Source organism: Oryx dammah, unplaced genomic scaffold, assembly GCF_014754425.2.
Source record: "Oryx dammah isolate SB20612 unplaced genomic scaffold, SCBI_Odam_1.1 HiC_scaffold_4, whole genome shotgun sequence".
Taxonomy (NCBI): Eukaryota; Metazoa; Chordata; class Mammalia; order Artiodactyla; family Bovidae; genus Oryx; species Oryx dammah.
Window position 1 is genome coordinate 73,621,718 of NW_024070188.1, and position 19,464 is coordinate 73,641,181.

At 37.0% G+C, this 19,464-nt stretch overlaps 1 protein-coding gene across 2 annotated transcripts in view; it reads right to left on the minus strand.

Moving 5' to 3' along the window:
• PPIL4 (peptidylprolyl isomerase like 4) overlaps positions 1-19,464 on the minus strand; it is a 38,198-nt gene that overhangs the window by 18,357 nt on the left and 377 nt on the right. The window contains exons 1-10 of one of the 2 annotated variants that reach the window (XM_040238659.1): positions 17,613-17,630; positions 14,265-14,332; positions 14,115-14,179; positions 13,712-13,829; positions 12,904-13,046; positions 12,296-12,392; positions 11,421-11,537; positions 5,988-6,112; positions 4,441-4,507; positions 2,861-2,972 (exon numbers count right to left, since the gene is read on the minus strand). In XM_040238659.1, the coding sequence (XP_040094593.1) occupies positions 2,861-2,972; positions 4,441-4,507; positions 5,988-6,112; positions 11,421-11,537; positions 12,296-12,392; positions 12,904-13,046; positions 13,712-13,747 (697 nt within the window). In that variant the 5' untranslated portion in view covers positions 13,748-13,829; positions 14,115-14,179; positions 14,265-14,332; positions 17,613-17,630. Of the gene's footprint in view, positions 1-2,860; positions 2,973-4,440; positions 4,508-5,987; positions 6,113-11,420; positions 11,538-12,295; positions 12,393-12,903; positions 13,047-13,711; positions 13,830-14,114; positions 14,180-14,264; positions 14,333-17,612; positions 17,631-19,464 lie in introns of those variants that run through there. The other variant, XM_040238658.1, reaches the window with a different exon arrangement.

Genomic DNA, 19,464 nt, shown 5'->3' on the forward strand with positions numbered 1-19,464 from the left:
TGTATAATTAGATATATTCAAAGAATACATGTGGAAGGTTACAAAAGAAAGAGGTAGCTGTGGTTACCTCTGGTAAGGGAAATTGGGTGGATGAAGGCAGGAGTGGAAGAGACTTTGTTCTACCTCCTTTTCACTGATCTTTTCAATTTTGTACCGTGTGTGAGTGTTAGTCACTTAGTTGGGTCCGACTCTGTTATACAATGGACAGTAGCCCACGAGGCTCCTCTGTCCATGGGATTCTACAGGCACGAATACTGGAATGGATTGCCATTTCCTTCTCCAGGGGATCTTCCTGACCCAGGGACCAAACCCAGGTCTCCTGCATTGTAGGCAGATTCTTTTTTTTTTTTTTTTTTAATATATGAATTTATTTAATTGGAGGCTAATTACTTTACAATATTGTATCGGTTTTACCATACATCAACATGAATCTGCCACGGGTGTACACGTGTTCCCCATCCTGAACCCCCCCTCCCACCTCCCTCCCCATCTCATCCCTCTGGATCATCCCAGTGCACCAGCCCCAAGCATCCTGTCTCATGCATCAAACCTGGACTGGCGATTCGTTTCACATATGATATTGTACATGTTTCAATGCCATTCTCCCAAATCATCCCACCCTCTCCCTCTCCCACAGAGTCCAGAAGACTGTTCTATACATCTGTGTCTCTTTTGTTTTCTCTCATACAGGATTATTGTTACCATCTTTTTAAATTCTATATATATGTTAGTATACTGTATTGGTGTTCTTCTTTCTGGCTTACTTCACTCTGTATAATAGGCTCCAGTTTCATCCACCTCATTAGGACTGATTCAAATGTGTTCTTTTTAATGGCTGAGTAATACTCCATTGTGTATATGTACCACAGCTTTCTTATCCATTCGTCTGCTGATGGACATTTAGGGTTGCTTCCATGTCCTGGCTATTATAAACAGTGCTGCAATGAACATTGGGGTACATGTGTCTCTCAATTCTGGTTTGCTTGGTGTATATGCCCAGCAGTGGGATTGCTGGGTCATATGGCAGTTCTATTTTCAGTTTTTTAAGGAATCTCCACACTGTTCTCCATAGTGGCTGTACTAGTTTGCATTCCCACCAACAGTGTAAGAGGGTTCCCTTTTCTCCACACCCTCTCCAGCATTTATTGCTTGTAGACTTTTGGATCGCAGCCATTCTGACTGGCGTGAAATGGTACCTCATTACGGTTTTGATTTGCATTTCTCTGATAATGAGTGATGTTGAGCATCTTTTCATGTGTTTGTTAGCCATCTGTATGTCTTCTCTGGAGAAATGTCTGTTTAGTTTTTTGGCCCATTTTTTGATTGGGTCATTTATTTTTCTGGAATTAGGCTGCAGGAGTTGCTTGTATATTTTTGAGATTAGTTGTTTGTCAGTTGCTTCATTTGCTATTGTTTTCTCCCATTCTGAAGGCTGTCTTTTCACCTTGCTTATAGTTTCCTTTGTTGTGCAGAAGCTTTTAATTTTAGTTAGGTCCCATTTGTTTTTATTTCCAATATTCTGGAAGGTGGGTCATACAGGATCCTGCTGTGATTTATGTCAGAGAGTGTTTTGCCTATGTTCTCCTCTAAGAGTTTTATAGTTTCTGGTCTTATGTTTAGATCTTTAATCCATTTTGAGTTTATTTTTGTGTATGGTGTTAGAAAGTGTTCTAGTTTCATTCTTTTACAAGTGATTGACCAGTTTTCCCAGCACCACTTGTTAAAGAGATTGTCTTTTCTCCATTGTATATTCTTGCCTCCTTTGTCAAAGATAAGGTGTCCATACGTGTGTGGATTCATCTCTGGGCTTTCTATTTTGTTCCATTGATCTTTATTTCTGTCTTTGTGCCAGGAGCATACTTTCTTGATGACCGTGGCTTAGTAGAGCCTGAAGTCAGGCAGGATGATTCCTCCAGTTCCATTCTTCTTTCTCAAGATTGCTTTGGCTGTTCAAGATTTTTGTATTTCCATACAAATTGTGAAATTATTTGTTCTAGCTCTGTGAAAAATACCATTGGTAGTTTGATAGGGATTACATTGAATCTATAGATTGCTTTGGGTAGTATACTCATTTTCACTATATTGATTCTTCTGATCCATGAACATGGTATATTTCTCCATCTATTTGTGTCCTCTTTGATTTCTTTCACCAGTGTTTTATAGTTTTCTATATATAGGTCTTTAGTTTCTTTAGGTAGATACATTCCTAAGTATTTTATTCTTTTCATTGCAATGGTGAATGGAATTGTTTCCTTAATTTCTCTTTCTATTTTCTCGTTATTAGTGTATAGGAATGCAAGGGATTTCTGTGTGTTGATTTTATATCCTGCAGGCAGATTCTTTACCATCTGAGCTATACACATATAACAACTAAAACAAACAAACTTTAGAAGGAAGAATTAAGCCTTTGCATCATGGACTTCCCTGCCAGTACAGTGACTAAGACTCTGTTTCCACTGTAGACGGCACAGGATTGATCCCTGGTCAGGGAACTAAGATCCTGCACACTGCATGGTGTGGCCAAAAGAAAGTTTTGCATCTAGAAGAACCAAGCCACTGATGTCATAATAATTACTTTGGAAACATGTCATGTCTGCAATGGGTAATTATAAGTAATTTATAATACAGTGTAGAAAATATATTCCTCATTAGTTTAAAATAAAAACACCCACACACATCCCCACACCCACACCTCCACACACCCACCCTACCCACCTTAGACATTAGAAAGCAGGTACATAAAATCAAACAGGAGGAGTTACATCTCTGACCATTTCTAATTAACAGCACTGTCAAAGGAGATACACACACACACAAGAATGCAAAGCAGAACAGAAACAAATGAAGATGAACAACAAACCTTTTCCTTTCCATTTAACCTTTGCAACAGACTGGCTAAAGTCCACATGTATTCTTCTGTCATCTATAAGCACATTGTCCATTTTGAAGAATGCTTTCTCACAATCTTCTTCCTGAGAGTAATTATAAAAGCTTAAGCATAAATCTTTATGGAAAAGATTTTTGCGGCTAGAATAAACACTGAAAATACAAAAAGTTCCTTGTTACTAAAACTAAAATTTGAATACTTATGCACCAAATGCTTTGTATCTATTACCTCAATTAACTCTGATAACAACTCTATGAGAAAAAAACATTCATAGCAAACTAGCAAACTAAAGGTAGAGAGATCTCCTTTCTGCTGACAGCAATGTACCTTGTAAATATTATTTCTGGTACACTTGACACAGTGTCTAGGTATAATCTGTTATGTGTCTATGTTCCTCAACCCTCCAGTATACATTTTGAACCCCTAGGGCCTATTGCAGTATCTATTGCCTGAAATACAGAAGGCATGTAACAAATACTTTGGAACAATTATAATTTAGGATGAGCTACTATTGGACATACATCAGTCCAAAGTTACAAAAAGAAATAACATAGCCTAGCATAATGGCCCAAAGTAGCAGGAACAGCACCAGACATATCTAAGTTCAAAGAGTAAGGAACAGAGTAAGAGCAAGTAACAGTTTTGGCATTTATTTATCAGATGAAGAAAAGTGCAGAGAAGAACTAGAATACAAATATTTCTAGCCACTGTATAAGTCACATTTAAATTTGATGATTTTTTAACAATTACACTAAACATGAGTAAAATGCTTTCAATCTGAACAGTTTTACAAATATGGGTAGTTAATACTTGTAACAAAGAGTGTTAACTGAGTTATTAACTATTTCTTTGAAAATAAAACAGCAGTACAGAAGGCTATGACATTAACTAGGTGCACAATTTTAAAAAAGTCATGCTACCACTGTGTGTCCCAGTTTACTTATTTAGAAAAGGAGGACAGTACCTATCTCAGAGTTATGAGACCTAAATGTGAGCATAAAACTTGCTTAAAGAAAATTACTTGAGTAATAAAAGCTATCGTTCCTATTATAGATCTAGAGAGTACTATCTAATCCAAACCTCAAATTTTATTTATAAGGAAAATAATGCCTAGAAAAAAGAATTCTAAATAAACTGCCAAATATCAAAGAATAGTTGGTCAGTGACAGAGTTCAAATTAGTATCTAGATCATAGTAACACTCAAACTAGTTTTCTTTCTACTACTCAATTATTATACCTACCTAAACAGCACTGAAAGCTTATTTATAGAATGTGAAGGACTTTACCTAAAACTTTAAAAAAGTTTTAGATACATTCACACAGGTTGATCTTGAACCCAAAGTAAGTAAAAGTACATATACTAACATTAACAGATATTAAACTTATTCTCTATCCAAATATAATTAAAGTTATTTTTCTTAGGTACTAAAGAAAAGGCAAACTAATTTCCTAATCTTACAGACTAGAAAAAGTTCTCTACATTTTTGCACTTTTTAACATCATAGAACAACAACAAAAAATACAAATTTAAGATAGCTATACTATGACTTACTTTTTCAAATTCAATAAAAGCATAACACAGGGATTCTCCAGTCTTCCAATCCCGGATAACTTCACAACTTGAAATTAAGTGTGGAAAAAGAAAGAGAGAGCATTCACTCTTACTTCTCAAAAGTAAAAACCAAAATAAACCAATTATTAAAAGGCAAAGTTAAATTCACAGAATTATATTCTTTCAAATATCTTAAATAATAATTATTTTCTAAAATAATTGACCTGTCTAGTAACTAAGTTTTCTAGATTCTACTATGAATGCCCTATACAGGCCTATAATCCTAAATTCCTAAAACACTGGAGAACAAGATAAAAATATTTAATTTTTCTTTAGCAAAGGGAAATTACTGCTAAAAATTCTTTTAAATCATAATTTACTTTTAGTCAAATACAAATGAATTATAGACTATCTAATGTCACTACAGAATAATGCACACACATTCATATATATATGCATGCTCATTAGTAAACTTATGATTTGGGGTTTTTTTAATTTTAATACAAACAAGGCTCAAATTTAATCCCATAAGTACAGCTAGTACATAGAACCAATCTATCTTAATAACCAAGTGAAACAGCCAGTAAGGTGGAATTTAATGCAATCGGTTTAACCCTTTTTGCTCATATATCTTAAGCCTCGTTTTAAAAACATGATATGAAACAGGGATATAAAACATTGTGAGAAAAAAAAATCGTGAAAGGAAAAACAATCACATTACAGCACATGGTTCAGCTGTTGCAATATATAAGTACACATTAAAATGTAAATATTGAACAAAGACTTAACCAAAGTTATGACATAACCAAAGTAGCAGGCAGGGAGAATGAACAGGGTAGGATAGAAACAGAGGTTAATTCTCATCTTCCTTAGCAGGAAATCAGTATATAACATCAAATTTAAAAATAAGATGTAACAGCATAAGAATTTTTTATGAAGATGATATACTATCAGTGAGTAGAAGAATAAAGTCAGGTAGTCTTTTAGAAAAAAATTTTTCTTTCAATAGGAATAATAAAGAATGGCTTCACAGGAAAAAAAAACTGAAATAAAAGGAAATTCTAAACATAATACTTTTAATCAATTATAAAATACTTCCCTTTCTCAAAGAAATACTAGCTTCAAAATTTTTACATTAATAACACAGGCAAAATTAATCAAAAGGAAAATTTTAGAAAATTTAGATTAAAATTAATTTTGGAATAAGTTGCTGAAAATTCTAGGGAGAATTTAAATGAGATAAACATTTAAAATATTAAAGAAGGTTTCTGAAAATACTATAGAACTACACAAACTGTTTCATTCACTTCCTGTTTTAGAGTATAAATGTATGTGTTGTAAGAAAATCAATCAATTTATAACACATTCACACACACATATCTACACATATGCATACATATGTGTTTTTCTTCCCTACTATACAACATACTCATCTGTAAAACTCACTATTATAAATTTCATCTATAGTTCACAGACTCATCAAAACTGTCATTAGAAAACCACCAATACCTAGTTTCTCTAAATCTTTCACTAATTCTAGAGAGTACCTTCTTATTGGCCCAAATCTTGAGAATATTATCTCCAGATCTTCATCTGTGGTCACTGGATTCAATTTACAAACAAACAGCACATTTTCTGGAGGTTTAATATCTGCATCAGGTAGGTCTCCCACCTAAATGATAAATAAACAAGAATATAAATCAACTCCTTTATTTAATTTCCATCATAAATACCATGAAGTTAGCCCACATTGCTAATTCCCTAAAATATCTAAATTTACAGTATTAACTGTGGGCTCTGGGAAAGAGATCTAAACAGATTTTAAAATTCAAAACTCCACTCTTCCTGGCAGTAACAGTAACAAGCATGGTATTCACACAAAGTGAACATTTACCAAGTCTACTGACTTTAGAGTCCCAGTTTTATCTCTATTTTTTCTTTTTTCAAGTACTTGATCTATTTTTTAAAGAATTTACAAAAAGTATATCTAAATTAAGTAGCATGAAAATAAAAAGACCCCATGGTGCCAACCAGCCTAAGAACTACCAGTAAAATGTTCCCTGATTCCATTATCCTTCTTCCTCTCTCACCACAAATGAGCCTTCGGTTTTCATTCTTGGCCATTCCCTTACAGATTTAGTTTTACCACATGGGTATATATCCCTAACATAGTGTTTAATTTTGCTTGTTTTTAAACTTTTGAAATACTATTACATTGAATCTAGCCTTTTACGTAAGTAATGCTCAATTCTTTTCCATATTATTATGCAGTATGGAACACCAATTCCTGGATACAGTTTTGAGCTTTTTGACCTCTTATATCATCTTCTACTTCAGGCAAACCAAAGTCAACTTCATAGTCAACTACTACAATGAACCAAGCAAACCGCCTTCTACTGAACAACTCGAGAGGGTGACAGTGAGATAAAACCATGATTTAATGATGTTATTTTCATTGTGAGAAAAGTATATTTACCGTGAGCCTTTAGATGGGGAAACAATATTCCTTCATACATATATTAAAAAATTCTCAGAGATGATTTCAGGCAAGATTATGATGTGAAGTGTCTCCTCTTGGATAAACACATTTTTAAAAAGGTGGGGGTAGGGAGGACTTCCCTCATGGTCCAAGAGCTAAGACTCTGTGCTCCCAACACAGTGGGTAAACACTTGACCCTGGTCAAAGAAAACACTTGCCTTGTTCAGCTCAGTTCAGTCACCCAGTTGTGTCTGACTCTTAATGACCCCATGGACTACAGCATGCAAGGCTTCCCTGTCCTTCACCAACTCCTGGAGCTCGTTCAAACTCAAGTCCAATGAGCTGGTGATGCCAGCCAACCAACCCATCCTCTGTCATCCCCTTCTCATCACAATCTTTCCCAGCATCAGGGTCTTTTCCAATGAGTCAGTTCTTCAATTTGGGTGGCCAAACTACTGCAGCTTCAGCATTAGTCCTTCCAATTCAGAACTGATTTCCTTTAGGATTGACTGGTTTGATCTCCTTGCAACCCAAGGGATTCTCAAGAGTCTTCTCCAACACCACAGTTCAAAAGCATCAGTTCTTCAGCACTCAGCTTTCTTTATAGTCCAGCTCTCACATCCATACATGACTACTGGAAAAACCATAGCTTTGACTAGATGGACCTCTGTTGGCAAAGTAATGTTTTTGCTTTTTTAATACGCTATCTAGGTTTGTCATAGATTTTCTTCCAAAGAGCAAGCATCTTTTAATTTCATGGCTACAGTCACCAACTACAGTGATTTTGGAGCCCAAGAAAATAAAGTTTCTCACTGTTTCCATTGTTTCTCCATCTATTTGCCATGAAGTGATGGGACTAGATGCCATAATCTTAGTTTTTTGAATGTTGAGTTTTAAGCCAGCTTTTTCACTCTCCTCTTTCACTTTCATCAAGAGGCTCTTCAGTTCTTTGCTTTCTGCCATAAGGGTGGTATCATCTGCATATCTGAGGTTACTGATATTTCTCCCAGCAATCCTGATTGCAGCTTGTGCTTCATCCAGTCTGGCATTTCACATGACATACTCTAAATGTAAGTTAAATAAGCAAGGTGACAATAGACATTCTTGACGAACTCCTTTCCCCATTTGGAAACAGTCCATTGTTCTATGTCCAGTACTAACTGTTGCTTCTTGACCTACATACAGATTTCTCAGGAGGCAGGTCAGGTGGTCTCGTATTTCTATCTCTTGAAGAATTTTCCACAGTTTATTGTGATCCACATAGTCAAAGGCTTTAGCATAATCAATGAAGCAGATGTTTTTCTGGAACTCTCTTGCTTTTTCGATGATCCAACAGATGTTGGTAATTTGATCTCTGGTTACTCTGCCTTTTCTAAATTCAGAGTGAACATCTGGAAGTTCTCAGTTCACATGCTGTTGAAGCCTAGCTTGGAGAATTTTGAGCATTACTCTCCTAGCGTGTGAGATGAGTGCAATTGTGTGGTAGTTTGAACATTCTTGGCATTGCCTTTCTTTGGGATTGGAATGAAAACAGATCTTTTCCAGTCCAGGGGCCACTGCTGAGTTTTCCAAATTTGCTGGCGTATTGAGTGTAACACTTTCACGACATCATCTTTCAGGATTTGAAATAGCTCAACTGGAATTCCATCATCTCCACTAGCTTTGTTCATAGTGATGCTTCCTAAGGCCCACTTGACTTTGCATTCCAGGATGTCTGGCTCTAGGTGAGTGATCACACCATCGTGATTATCTGGGTCATGAAGATCTTTTTTGTATAATTCTTCTGTATATTCTTGCTACTTCTTAATATCTTCTGCTTCTGTCAGGTCCATAATATTTCTGTCTTATATCGAGCCCATCTTTGCATGAAATGTTTTCTTGGTATCTCTATTTTCTTGAAGAGATCTCTAGTCTTTCCCATTCTATTGTTTTCCTCTATCTCTTTGCATGGATCACTGAGGAAGGCTTTCTTATTTCTCCTTGCTATTCTTTGGAACTCTGCCTTCAAATAGATATATCTTTCCTTTTCACGTTGCCTTTCACTTTTCTCAGTTATTTGTAAGGCCTCCTCAGACAATTTAAGTCTGAATTTGGCAATAAGGAGTTTATGATCTGAGCCACAGTCAGTTCCCAGTCTTGTTTTTGCTGACTGTATAGAGTTTCTCCATCTTTGGCTGCAAAGAAACAATCAAATTGATTTCAGTATTGACCATCTAGTGATGTCCATGTGCAGAGTTGTCTCCTGTGTTGTTGGAAGAGGATGTTTGCTATGACCAGTGCGTTCTCTTGGCAAAACTCTTGTTAGCCTTTGATCTGCTTCATGTTTTACTCCAAGGTCAAACTTGCCTGTTTTCCAGGTATCTCTTGACTTTTTACTTTTGCATTCCAGTCCCCTATGATGACAAGGACATCTTTTTTTGATGTTAGTTGTAGAAAGTCTTGTAGGTCTCCATAGAACCGTTCAACTTCAGCTTCTTCAGCATTAGTGGTTGGGGCATAGACTTGGATTACTGTGAAAATGGTTTGCCTTGGAAACAAACAAGAGATCATTCTGTCATTTTTGAGACTGCACCCAAGTACTGCACTTTGGACTTTTTTGTTGAATATGACAGCTACTCTATTTCTTCTAAGGTATTCTTGCTCACAGTAATAGATACAATAGTCACCTGAATTGAATTCACCCATTCCCATCCATTTTAGTTCACTGATTTCTAAAATATCAATGTTCATTCTTGCCATCCTGTTTGACCACTTTCAATTTACCTTGATTCATAGACCTAACATTCCGAATTCCTAAGCAATACTGTTCTTTACAGCATTTGACTTGACTTCCTATCACCAGTCACATCCACAACTTGGCACTGTTTTTGCTTTGGCTCAGCCTCTTCATTCTGAAGCTATTTTTATGCTCTTCTCCAGAAGCATACTGGGTACCTACTGACCTGAGGAGTTCATCTTTCAGTGTCATATCTTTTTTCCTTTTCATACTGTTTATGGGGTTCTCAAGGTAAGAATACTTAAGTGGTTTGCCATTCCCTTCTCCACTGGATCATGTTTTGTCAGAACTCTCCACCATGACCTATGCATTTTGGCTGGCCCTACATGGCATGGCTCATAGTTTCACTTGCTGTGTGGTGTGGCCAAAAGAAAGAAAAAAAGGATGAACCTGGGTAAAAGGTACATAGAAGTTCTCTGCATTTTTTTCTGTAAACTTGAAATTCTCTGAAAATAAAAAGTTTATGGAATATGTTAAACCCTTTTATTCTGGCATAAACTTTCTATTTTTTGTTGTTGAAAACTCTAATGATAATCTAATGTTCTTTCCCTTGTAAGTCACTTACTCTTTCTGCCAGGTGTTCAAAAGATTTTTCTTTTAAGTCCATAATTTTCTTAGAGTTTGTCTTGGTGTTGACTGTTCTGGGTAAGAATTCTTAGGTAACACAGATCATTAACAGTTCATTAAACTGTGTATTTTTAACTTCTTTAATTTACTAAAGTTTTCTTGAATTATAATCTTTAATATTTGTTCCTTCAGACTAGTGATGCTAATAGAGATTTTAAAACAGATAATGAAACTGAAAAGCTCTACTACATAAAATGATGTTAGTGATAAAAACTTAATTATTAGCTATCCATTCCATTCTGAAGGAGATCAGCCCTGGAATTTCTTTGGAAGGAAGGATGCTAAAGCTGAAACCCCAGTACTTTGGCCACCTCATGCGAAGAGTTGACTCACTGGAAAAGACTTTGATGCTGGGAGGGACTGGGGGCAGGAGGAGAAGGGGAAAACAGAATGAGATGGCTGAATGGCATCACTGACTCAATGGACGTAAGTCTGAGTGAACTCCGGGAGTTGGTGATGGACAGGGAGGCCTGGCGTGCTGCAATTCATGGGGTCGCAAAGAGTTGGACATGACTGAGTGACTGAACTGAACTGAACTGATCCATTCCAAAACTGATGATCTACTACATGAAAGGTATACCTATTCCACAAAAATAAGAAATGGGAATAAAAGCCTAGTAGGTGAAATAATCATGTATTGAATAACTGTTTCCCAAATGAGTTCATATTGCTAGTAAAAGAGAAAAGGAGTACATTTTAGAGTGTTCAATTTCTGCCCAGGTTTATTTTATCCTATAATTACTATTCTATTATTTAATCTCAATACTAGAGATATACAAAGCATTATTCTCTATTATACTTAAAATTCAGTCCAAGAAACTCTTTAAAACTGAGATAAGTATAAGCAACTGAAATCCAATTAATATTTATAAACTAGATACCCATTTCCCATTTGTTTAAAATGCATTTGACACTACACTGACAGTAGAACCAAATTGTTTACTTTCATATGTGTTATGATGTCATATAAAATTTCACCCAGAAAAGAACTCTAAATTTTTAATATTTTAATACTATCAAAAAGTCAGGAATAAACTCACAATGAGTATGTATTGAACGTACTGCTGAACAACTATTTGAACAAAGAAATCACTTTACCATTTCTAGTAGAATAGCTTGAGTTTTGGCCTCTTTTTCAGCCTTTATTTCTTCTACTTCTTCAGCTGATCTCCCTTTGAAATCATCAATTTCTTCATCTGCTCCAATTCGACCACTCTGTAAGGCAGAAGTTATTCATATATATATACACAAATAGAAAAATCTAAGAAACATAAGACATTATGCTTTATTCTTAGTTCCATCAACTTTGTTAAAACATTTGTTTCACAAATGTGAAACAAACTTATAAACCTCTGAAAACTGATTTAAGCTAATTCATTAATATGGGCTAAACTAGGCTTCTAATTTATTTTTAAATTAAATAGACATTTATATAAGAACTATCTGGTATCCAAGTAAGTGCTGAACACAGAAGATAAATCATCTTAGAAATTAAGGATTAAATCCTAACTATAGAGATAAATTCAGCTTTGAGAAAGTCTCATTAAGCAGAAATTTACACCTTAAAAGATCTGAGGGGAAGTCTCCACTATGCCACAGAAATTTCTGCATTCCAGCCTGGCTCAAAAGTGTCCCCAGTTGAAAAGTTCCCTCACAAGCTGACAATGTAATTTAGTCTTAAAGCTATACTCCTATCTAGAGTTAAGAGGTAAGAGAAACATTTTCCCAAGGTATTTGTATCCAGAGCCAAGACTGTTCTGGTGGAACAGAAACTAAAGAAAGAACATTAGGGAAAAGATAGGTAGAAAAATGAGTGTCTACATGGAAGAGAAAAAGAACTGCAGACTTTGCTTAGTATTACTGATCAAGCAAGATAATCATTCTGGAGAAATAAGTTTTAAAAAGGTAAAAAGCACAATCTATGTAAAACGTTACTACGCATGTACTTTCAATCATAAGAAGACTTGACTCACATCTAGTTGTTCCCTTGTAGGTTCTGGTGATCGATCAGGAATTAATAAATCAGGAGGATCATCAAATGGATCATCTAAAATCACTGTATGATTTATCCTTACAAAACAAATCCAAGTCAAATGTTACATTCATATTATTTCAGAATCCATGCTTCACTTTTTATAAAAATTATAACAAATATCTTAAGTATCCCTAATGCCAAAAAAACACAAAAAAATCCATAAGCTCTTAAATTTTATTGCACAAGGGTATTGCTAGGATATACTTTGACAGTTAGTGTTATTGCTTTTGATTGCTTGATATTATATATTAATTCTCTGCATTATGCTAACACGTAATATGAATAGCTATATCTTAGTAATCTTGTCATCTCTCTCAATAATCTGAATTTTTTAAAAAACCTAAAGAATTAGTACTTCCTCCTGGCATAAGCAATTATAATGAGTACAGTAATGGTCTTCTCTATTATAAAGATTCTTATTGTCTCCAATTAATTCACATTTTAGAATTATCCAAAAACCAGTCCTATGTATGCCATCCCCATTATCTGGCAAACATCACATATTAAAACACTGTAGTACATTCTAATAATAAATAGTAACCATACCTGATATCTTGATATGGTACAAAGTCCTTATCAACAAAGGTCTCATTAATTTTTTTAATTATGTCCATGCCTTCTGTCACCTCACCAAACACTGTATGAACGCCATCAAGGTAATCCAGATTCTCTCCTGTTGTAATAAGAAACTATATAAAAAGACATTTAATAAATGCAAATATATACGTGTGTGTGTATATATTATATATATATAAAAAATTCAAACTGCTGTTAGTTACAAGAGACTCTACATTAACTGCATTCAGTACTTGTTACTGGTGTTTCTCACCCACCTGTTACTAGTACTAAGTAAAAGGCACAAAGTTTAAACATAAAATATCAATAAATACACAGATGCTTAACTGTTTAAAATACTTGAACAAACCAAATCTCAAGTTTTTTCACATGTAAACTCTGAGGAAAAAAAGCATCTACTCCAATGGGAATGTTGTGACAGTGAATGGTATGTGCTCAACATGACCTGTTTTGAAAGAAGTAATAAATACTGCAAGGACAGGCCTTTCTGTCTCTGAACAGTGATGATCTATGAATTGTGGGATTATAGGTAATGTTATTTTCTTCTTTGTAGTTTCCCGTATTTTCTAAATTCCTCCCAAAGGATATGCCTTACATTCAAAAGAACAAAATAATAAGGATTTTTTTTAACATAGGAGAATTTTTTAATTTTTAGAATTCAGAATTTTTTAATTCTAACAAATATCTTTGGTTGAAATTCTCTCCTTACTAGATAGTTCAAAAAGATAATTTCATTGGTGCCCTCCAGCAAAACTCATCTCCTCACGCATTTCCTAACCTGAGATCCATGCTGATCACTGCCATTGTTCACCATGGACACAGTGCCTTTCTTCTTGTGCTTAATTCTTGGCACTTTTTCAGCCTCGAAAAAGCTTGCTTGATCACCATACAGTTGACTAAAAATACATATAATAAGGTTATAAAATATAAGTACACTCAACATTAAATACAGACATACTAGGATTATATATATAGGGCACTAGAGTTAGCATATAAGGTTACCATTTCTTTATAGAAATGGCACCATTATTAAAAATATTCCTTTTTTTGCTATAGACATTTATGGAACTTGGGAAAAATCTATATTTGAACCATATTTTTTAATGCAGATTAAAATAAACTACTTAACATTTTTAAGAAGAATTTCTATTTTTTATCCATTTGAAAATAAAGAAACTTACCCAAAAACTGATTCTCCTCCACGTCCAGTCCCTGTAGGATCACCAGTCTGTATGATAAAATCCCTCTGTAATATATAGGAGACTTTGTTAATTCAGAGTTTGTTAGACGGTTCCAATAACAAAGAACATGACTAACATCTACCAACTCACCTGGACATTGTGAATAAGGCAATAATTGTAATATTTTATTTTGCACAACTTCAGGAAATTCAAGCAAGCTGAAAAAAAGTAAATACTAAATTTACCACAGCAGTTCACAAATACATTTTCAATCAAGTAAAGGCACAGTTAGTATAGTTTAATTTCTAAGCTACCATATAAAAATCTCCCCAAATGGTCAAATGTCCAAAGCCATTTAAAAAGTATAAGTAAGCTTCCCTCGTAGCTTAGTCAGTAAAGAATCTGCCTGCAATGCAGGAGACTGGGGTTTGACTCCTGGGTCAGGAAGATTCCCTGGGAAAGGAAATGGCAACCCATTCCCATATTCTTGCCTGGAGAATCCCATGGACAGAGGAGGCTGGCAGACTACAGTCCATGAGGTCGCAAGAGTCAGACATGACTTAGCAACTAAACCACCACCAAGCCTAGAAAAATGCAATATATTTTAAGTTATCTTTTATTCTCTTTTTCTTTGGATTTTTTGGGCATCTGAGCTATACAGGAAACTAAAACTTATCTGAGATAAGCAATCATCTATTTTTTTTCTATCTTGTAATTTATTTTAAAAAATTGCTTTACAATATTATGTTGGTTTCTGCCATATATCAGCATGAATCAGCCATAGGTGTACATATATATCCCCTCCCTCTTGAAACTCCCTCCCATCTCCCATCCCAACCCACCCCTCTAGGTTGTCACAGAGCACCAGTTTGAGCTCCCTGAGTCAGCAATCATCTATTGATGAACTGATTTTGTTAAGAGAAAAAAGAAAAACTAAAGAGGACATTGTAATGGGAAAGGATCTAGCAGAGCATCTGAAAATGGGTGCAGCTTATTTACATTAGAGAAAACAAAGTATCCGGGATCAGTTGTTTTTACAATGATTAAACAGTCCTTCAGGAAAATCCATACACTCACCATGTACCTCTGGAGAAGGGAATTGTTAGCCTACACCAGGGGATCTTTGCAACCCTGGATTGAATCCAGGTCTCCTGTACTGAATCCAGGTCCCCTGTACTGCAGGCATATTCTTTACCATCGGAGCCACCAGGGAAGCCCCAAGAATACTGGAGGGGATAACTATTCCCTTCACAAATATCCATGCACTAAACATGTACCACCTTTTTAAAATAACTTCACTCATTTATCCAATAAACACTGAGTATCCTCTAGGCACTTGGCACTGCTAGGTCAAATGCCAGTAAATCTCTGCTGTTAACAAGTTCATAGTCTAGGTGTAGAGAAACATTCTAGCAAGTTCTCAAGGCACTAAGCTAGAAAACAGACAGATACATGAGGGATCCCTACCCCTCAAGGAGCTTACACTAAATGAGGGTCCTTACACCTGAACTCAGTTATAATACTGAGCATACCTGATAATACCATTGGTGCACTTAAATAGTATGGTTTTGTTAATAAATATGCCACAAGAGTTGAAAAGAGAGATTGTTTCTGGCTGGGGAAAAGAGAAGACCTCCTGGAGGCTGAAAATGAACATTAAAGAACTGGACTGGCAGAGAGTAGAGAGGGGCCATTTCAAGGTGGGAAGACATTGTGAAACAGCCTACCCTCCTCCAGAGGACCTTCCAGACCGAGAAATTGAACCTGTGTCTCTTGAGTCCCATGCATTGCAGGCAGATTCTTTACCACTGTGCCACCTGGGAAGCCCCATTTAAGAGCCGAATCAACCAATACAATACATGGTCTTTGTTTGGATCCCATTTCAAATGATGAAATATTCTTTTAAATGTTTATGAGACAACAGATAAACATGAATGTTACTAAGGAATTATTGGGGCTCCCCTGGTGGCTTAGTGGTAAAGAATCTGCCTGCAAATGTAGGAGACACGGGTTCAATCTCTGGATTGGGAGGATCCCCTGGAGAAGGAAATGGCAACCCACTCCATGCCTGGTAAATCCCATGGACAGAGGAGCTTGGCAGGCTTACAGCCCATTGGGTCGCAAAAGAGTCAGACAGGACTGAGCAACTAAACAACAAAGAGGAATTATTGCTTATTTCTCTAGACGTGACCATGGCTTGTGGTTATGTTATCTCTTTTAAAAAATATCTTTTGTTGTTCAGTCGTCGTGTTCAACTTTGTGACCCCATGGACTGCAGCACGCCAGGCTTCCCTGTCCTTCACACATCTCCCAGAACTTGCTCAAACTCATGTCCACTGAGTCAGTGATGCCATCCAACCATCTCATCCTCTGTCGTTCCCTTCTCCTCCTGCCTTCAATCTTTCCCAGCATCAGGGTCGGCTCTTCGCACCAGGTGGCCAAAGTATTGGAGCTTCAGCTTCAGCATCAGTCCTTCCAATGAGTATACAGAGTTGATTTCCTTTAGGATGGACTGGTTGGATCTCCTTGTAGTCCAAGGGACTCTCAAGAGTCTTTTCCAACACTACAGTTCAAAAGCATCAATTCTTCATGGTTCAGCCTTCTTTATGGTCCAACTCTCACATCCATACGTGACTACTGGAAAAAGCATACTTTTGACTATACAGACCTTTGTCAGCAAAGTAATGTCTCTGCTTTTCAATATGCTGCCTAGGTTTGTCATAGCTTTTCTTCCAAGGAGCAAGCATCTTTTAATTAATTACAGATTAAATAAATGTCATGTGTTAGTCACTCAGTCATGTCCGACTCTTTGCCACCCTGTGGACTGTAGCCTGCCAGGTTCCTCTGTCCATGGAATTTCTCCAGGCAAGAATACTGGAGTGGGTTGCCATTTCCTTTTCCAAGGGCTCTTCCTAACCCAGGGATCGAACCCAGGTCTCCAGCATTGAAGGTGGATTCTTTACCATCTGAGCCACCAGCGAAGCCCTTTAATGTCATGTAAAGGAATTCCCTGTCAGTGGTTAGGACTCAGCACTTTCACTGCCACGGCCTGGGGTTCAATCCTCGGTCAGAGAACTAAGATCCCACAGGCTGCACAGCACAGCCAAAAGCAAACAAGAAATTCAGCAGACGTGGCAATATAAATGAGACATATATTAACAACTGTTAAATGAAGCTGATCATCAACACCGGAGAGTTCATTTACATGATTCTACTTTTGTATATGGTTAAAGTTTTCTATAATAAAGTTTTTATAAAAAGGAAAAGGGAGAAAGGGAGTGAGGAAAAAAGAAAAATAAGTCTGCATATATTTATTATAGATTGATAAGTAGTTATAAGTAGTTACATATAAGTAGATATCCAATCACAACTACTTACACATTCCAAAATATACAAAGAATGTGGATTTATTTTTTAAGTGTTCCAAGCTATCACTGCAGAAACACTGCAAAATCACACAAAAAAACATTCTGTGTTAATTAGGTGGGATAATCCTACCTCCCTTTCAGCTTATCATAATTCTAGGGAAAAAGGCCCGTTCCTTGCCAAATGCTGCTCCACATGGAACGTGTCAAACTCAAAAAAAACCTGAAAGATGAAAAATACAATTCCCTATAAGACTCTGTGAACCCCTGGATCCTGTCATCCTTAAAGCTCACCCCAGTGAAAGTGAAAGTGAAAGTCACTCAGTCCTGTCTGACTCTAGGACCCCCATGGACTATAAATGTCCATGGAATTCTCCAGCCCAGAATACTGGAGTGCGTTGCCTTTATTTTCTCCAGGGGATCTTCCCAACCCAGGGATCGAACCCAAGTCTCCCGCATTGCGGGCAGATTCTTTACCAGCTGTGCCACAAGAGAAGCCCAAGAATACTGGAATGGGTAGCCTATCCCTTCTCCAGTGAATCTTCCCGACCCAGGAAATGAACCAGGGTCTCCTGCACTGCAGGTGGATTCTTTACCAACTGAACTGCCAGGGAAGCCCAAAGCTTACACCAGTAACATAAGGCAATCCATTATTTTCTTTAAGGCAGTTTCCGTTGAGTTTCTATCATTTGAACAAAGAGTCTGAATACAACACATATTATCCATTACTTCGGTGTGCACCTTCAAAGTGTCAGGAACTGCACTAGGTGCTCAAGATACAGAGATAATCAAGGAATAGTCCCTGCTCTCTTAAAGTTTACATCTTGAGAGGAGACCAAGACTTGAAAATAATTCCAGGCCAACAGGAAAATGTATAATACGTACTATGTGATTTAAAGAAGACCTGAGGCAGAGCAAAAGAAACCAACCTAACTCTGCTCAGGGACACAGGGAGCTTCACAGAAGAGACCATGCTTGACCTGAGAACTGATTAATAAACAGGAAGTCTGCCAAAAGGACAACAAAGGGGAGAAATGTGGGGCACAGGCATCAGTATAAGAAAGGAACAGACGTATGCTGAGAGTTGCTGGGGTGGGGGTGATAACTCAGTGTGGGATAAAGAGCAGCACCTCAGCAGGCACTCATGGTACCATATCGTATAGCTTGTTTCATCTTCTTTGACAAACTGCATTCCCTGGGGGCAGAACCCTGATTGTAACTAAACTCTCCTGTTTAGTTACAGTTTTTCCAGTTTCTCCCCACTCTGAAACATTCTCCATATTGCTGCTTATTATCGTCCTAAAACAAATTTGTTAACGCTTCTCTCAATCCTGCTTTCAAACCCTTCAGAGATTGTGGTTTTCAGTAGGGCACACAAGGCTATTCAGGACCAAACCTAACCTAAAAAACGTATATGACCAGACTCATGGTCTGCCATTTCACTGTCAAGCCACGCCGATCTACTTGCCGTTTCCATAAAATTCCAAGCAAACAAGAACACCCTCACTCCCACTCATTTTTAAAAGAGCGAGTTCAAGTGCTCTGCATTCTTCCTTAGCTCGGCTTCTCCCCACCCCCAGCCAGGAAGAATTACTCCCTCCTCTGGTTTCCATGGCAACTTACACATTCTTCCACTACATCGCTTAAGAAATTAAATGGGTTGCGGCGCCTATTTCCCCCAATGGAAAATTAAACCTTCGAGGGCAAGACGCCCATCCCACGGCTTGGCACAAAGTCTCGCGTAGTGGGCGATCAACGAGTGTTTGCTAAGCCTGGGTGCACACCTCCGGACAGCCCTCCCTCTACCCAGGAGGGATGCCCACACTCACTGCTCCAAGCCCTTCGTCGCTGCTTTCATCAAGATTTACTGATTACACACCAAGGAATACTCGGTATGTTCCCGACTAGTAAAAAGCAGTAAAGCCACAAGAGCTATGAGCACTGAATATGCAGCCTGCACTACACACACACAGGGATTTAACAAC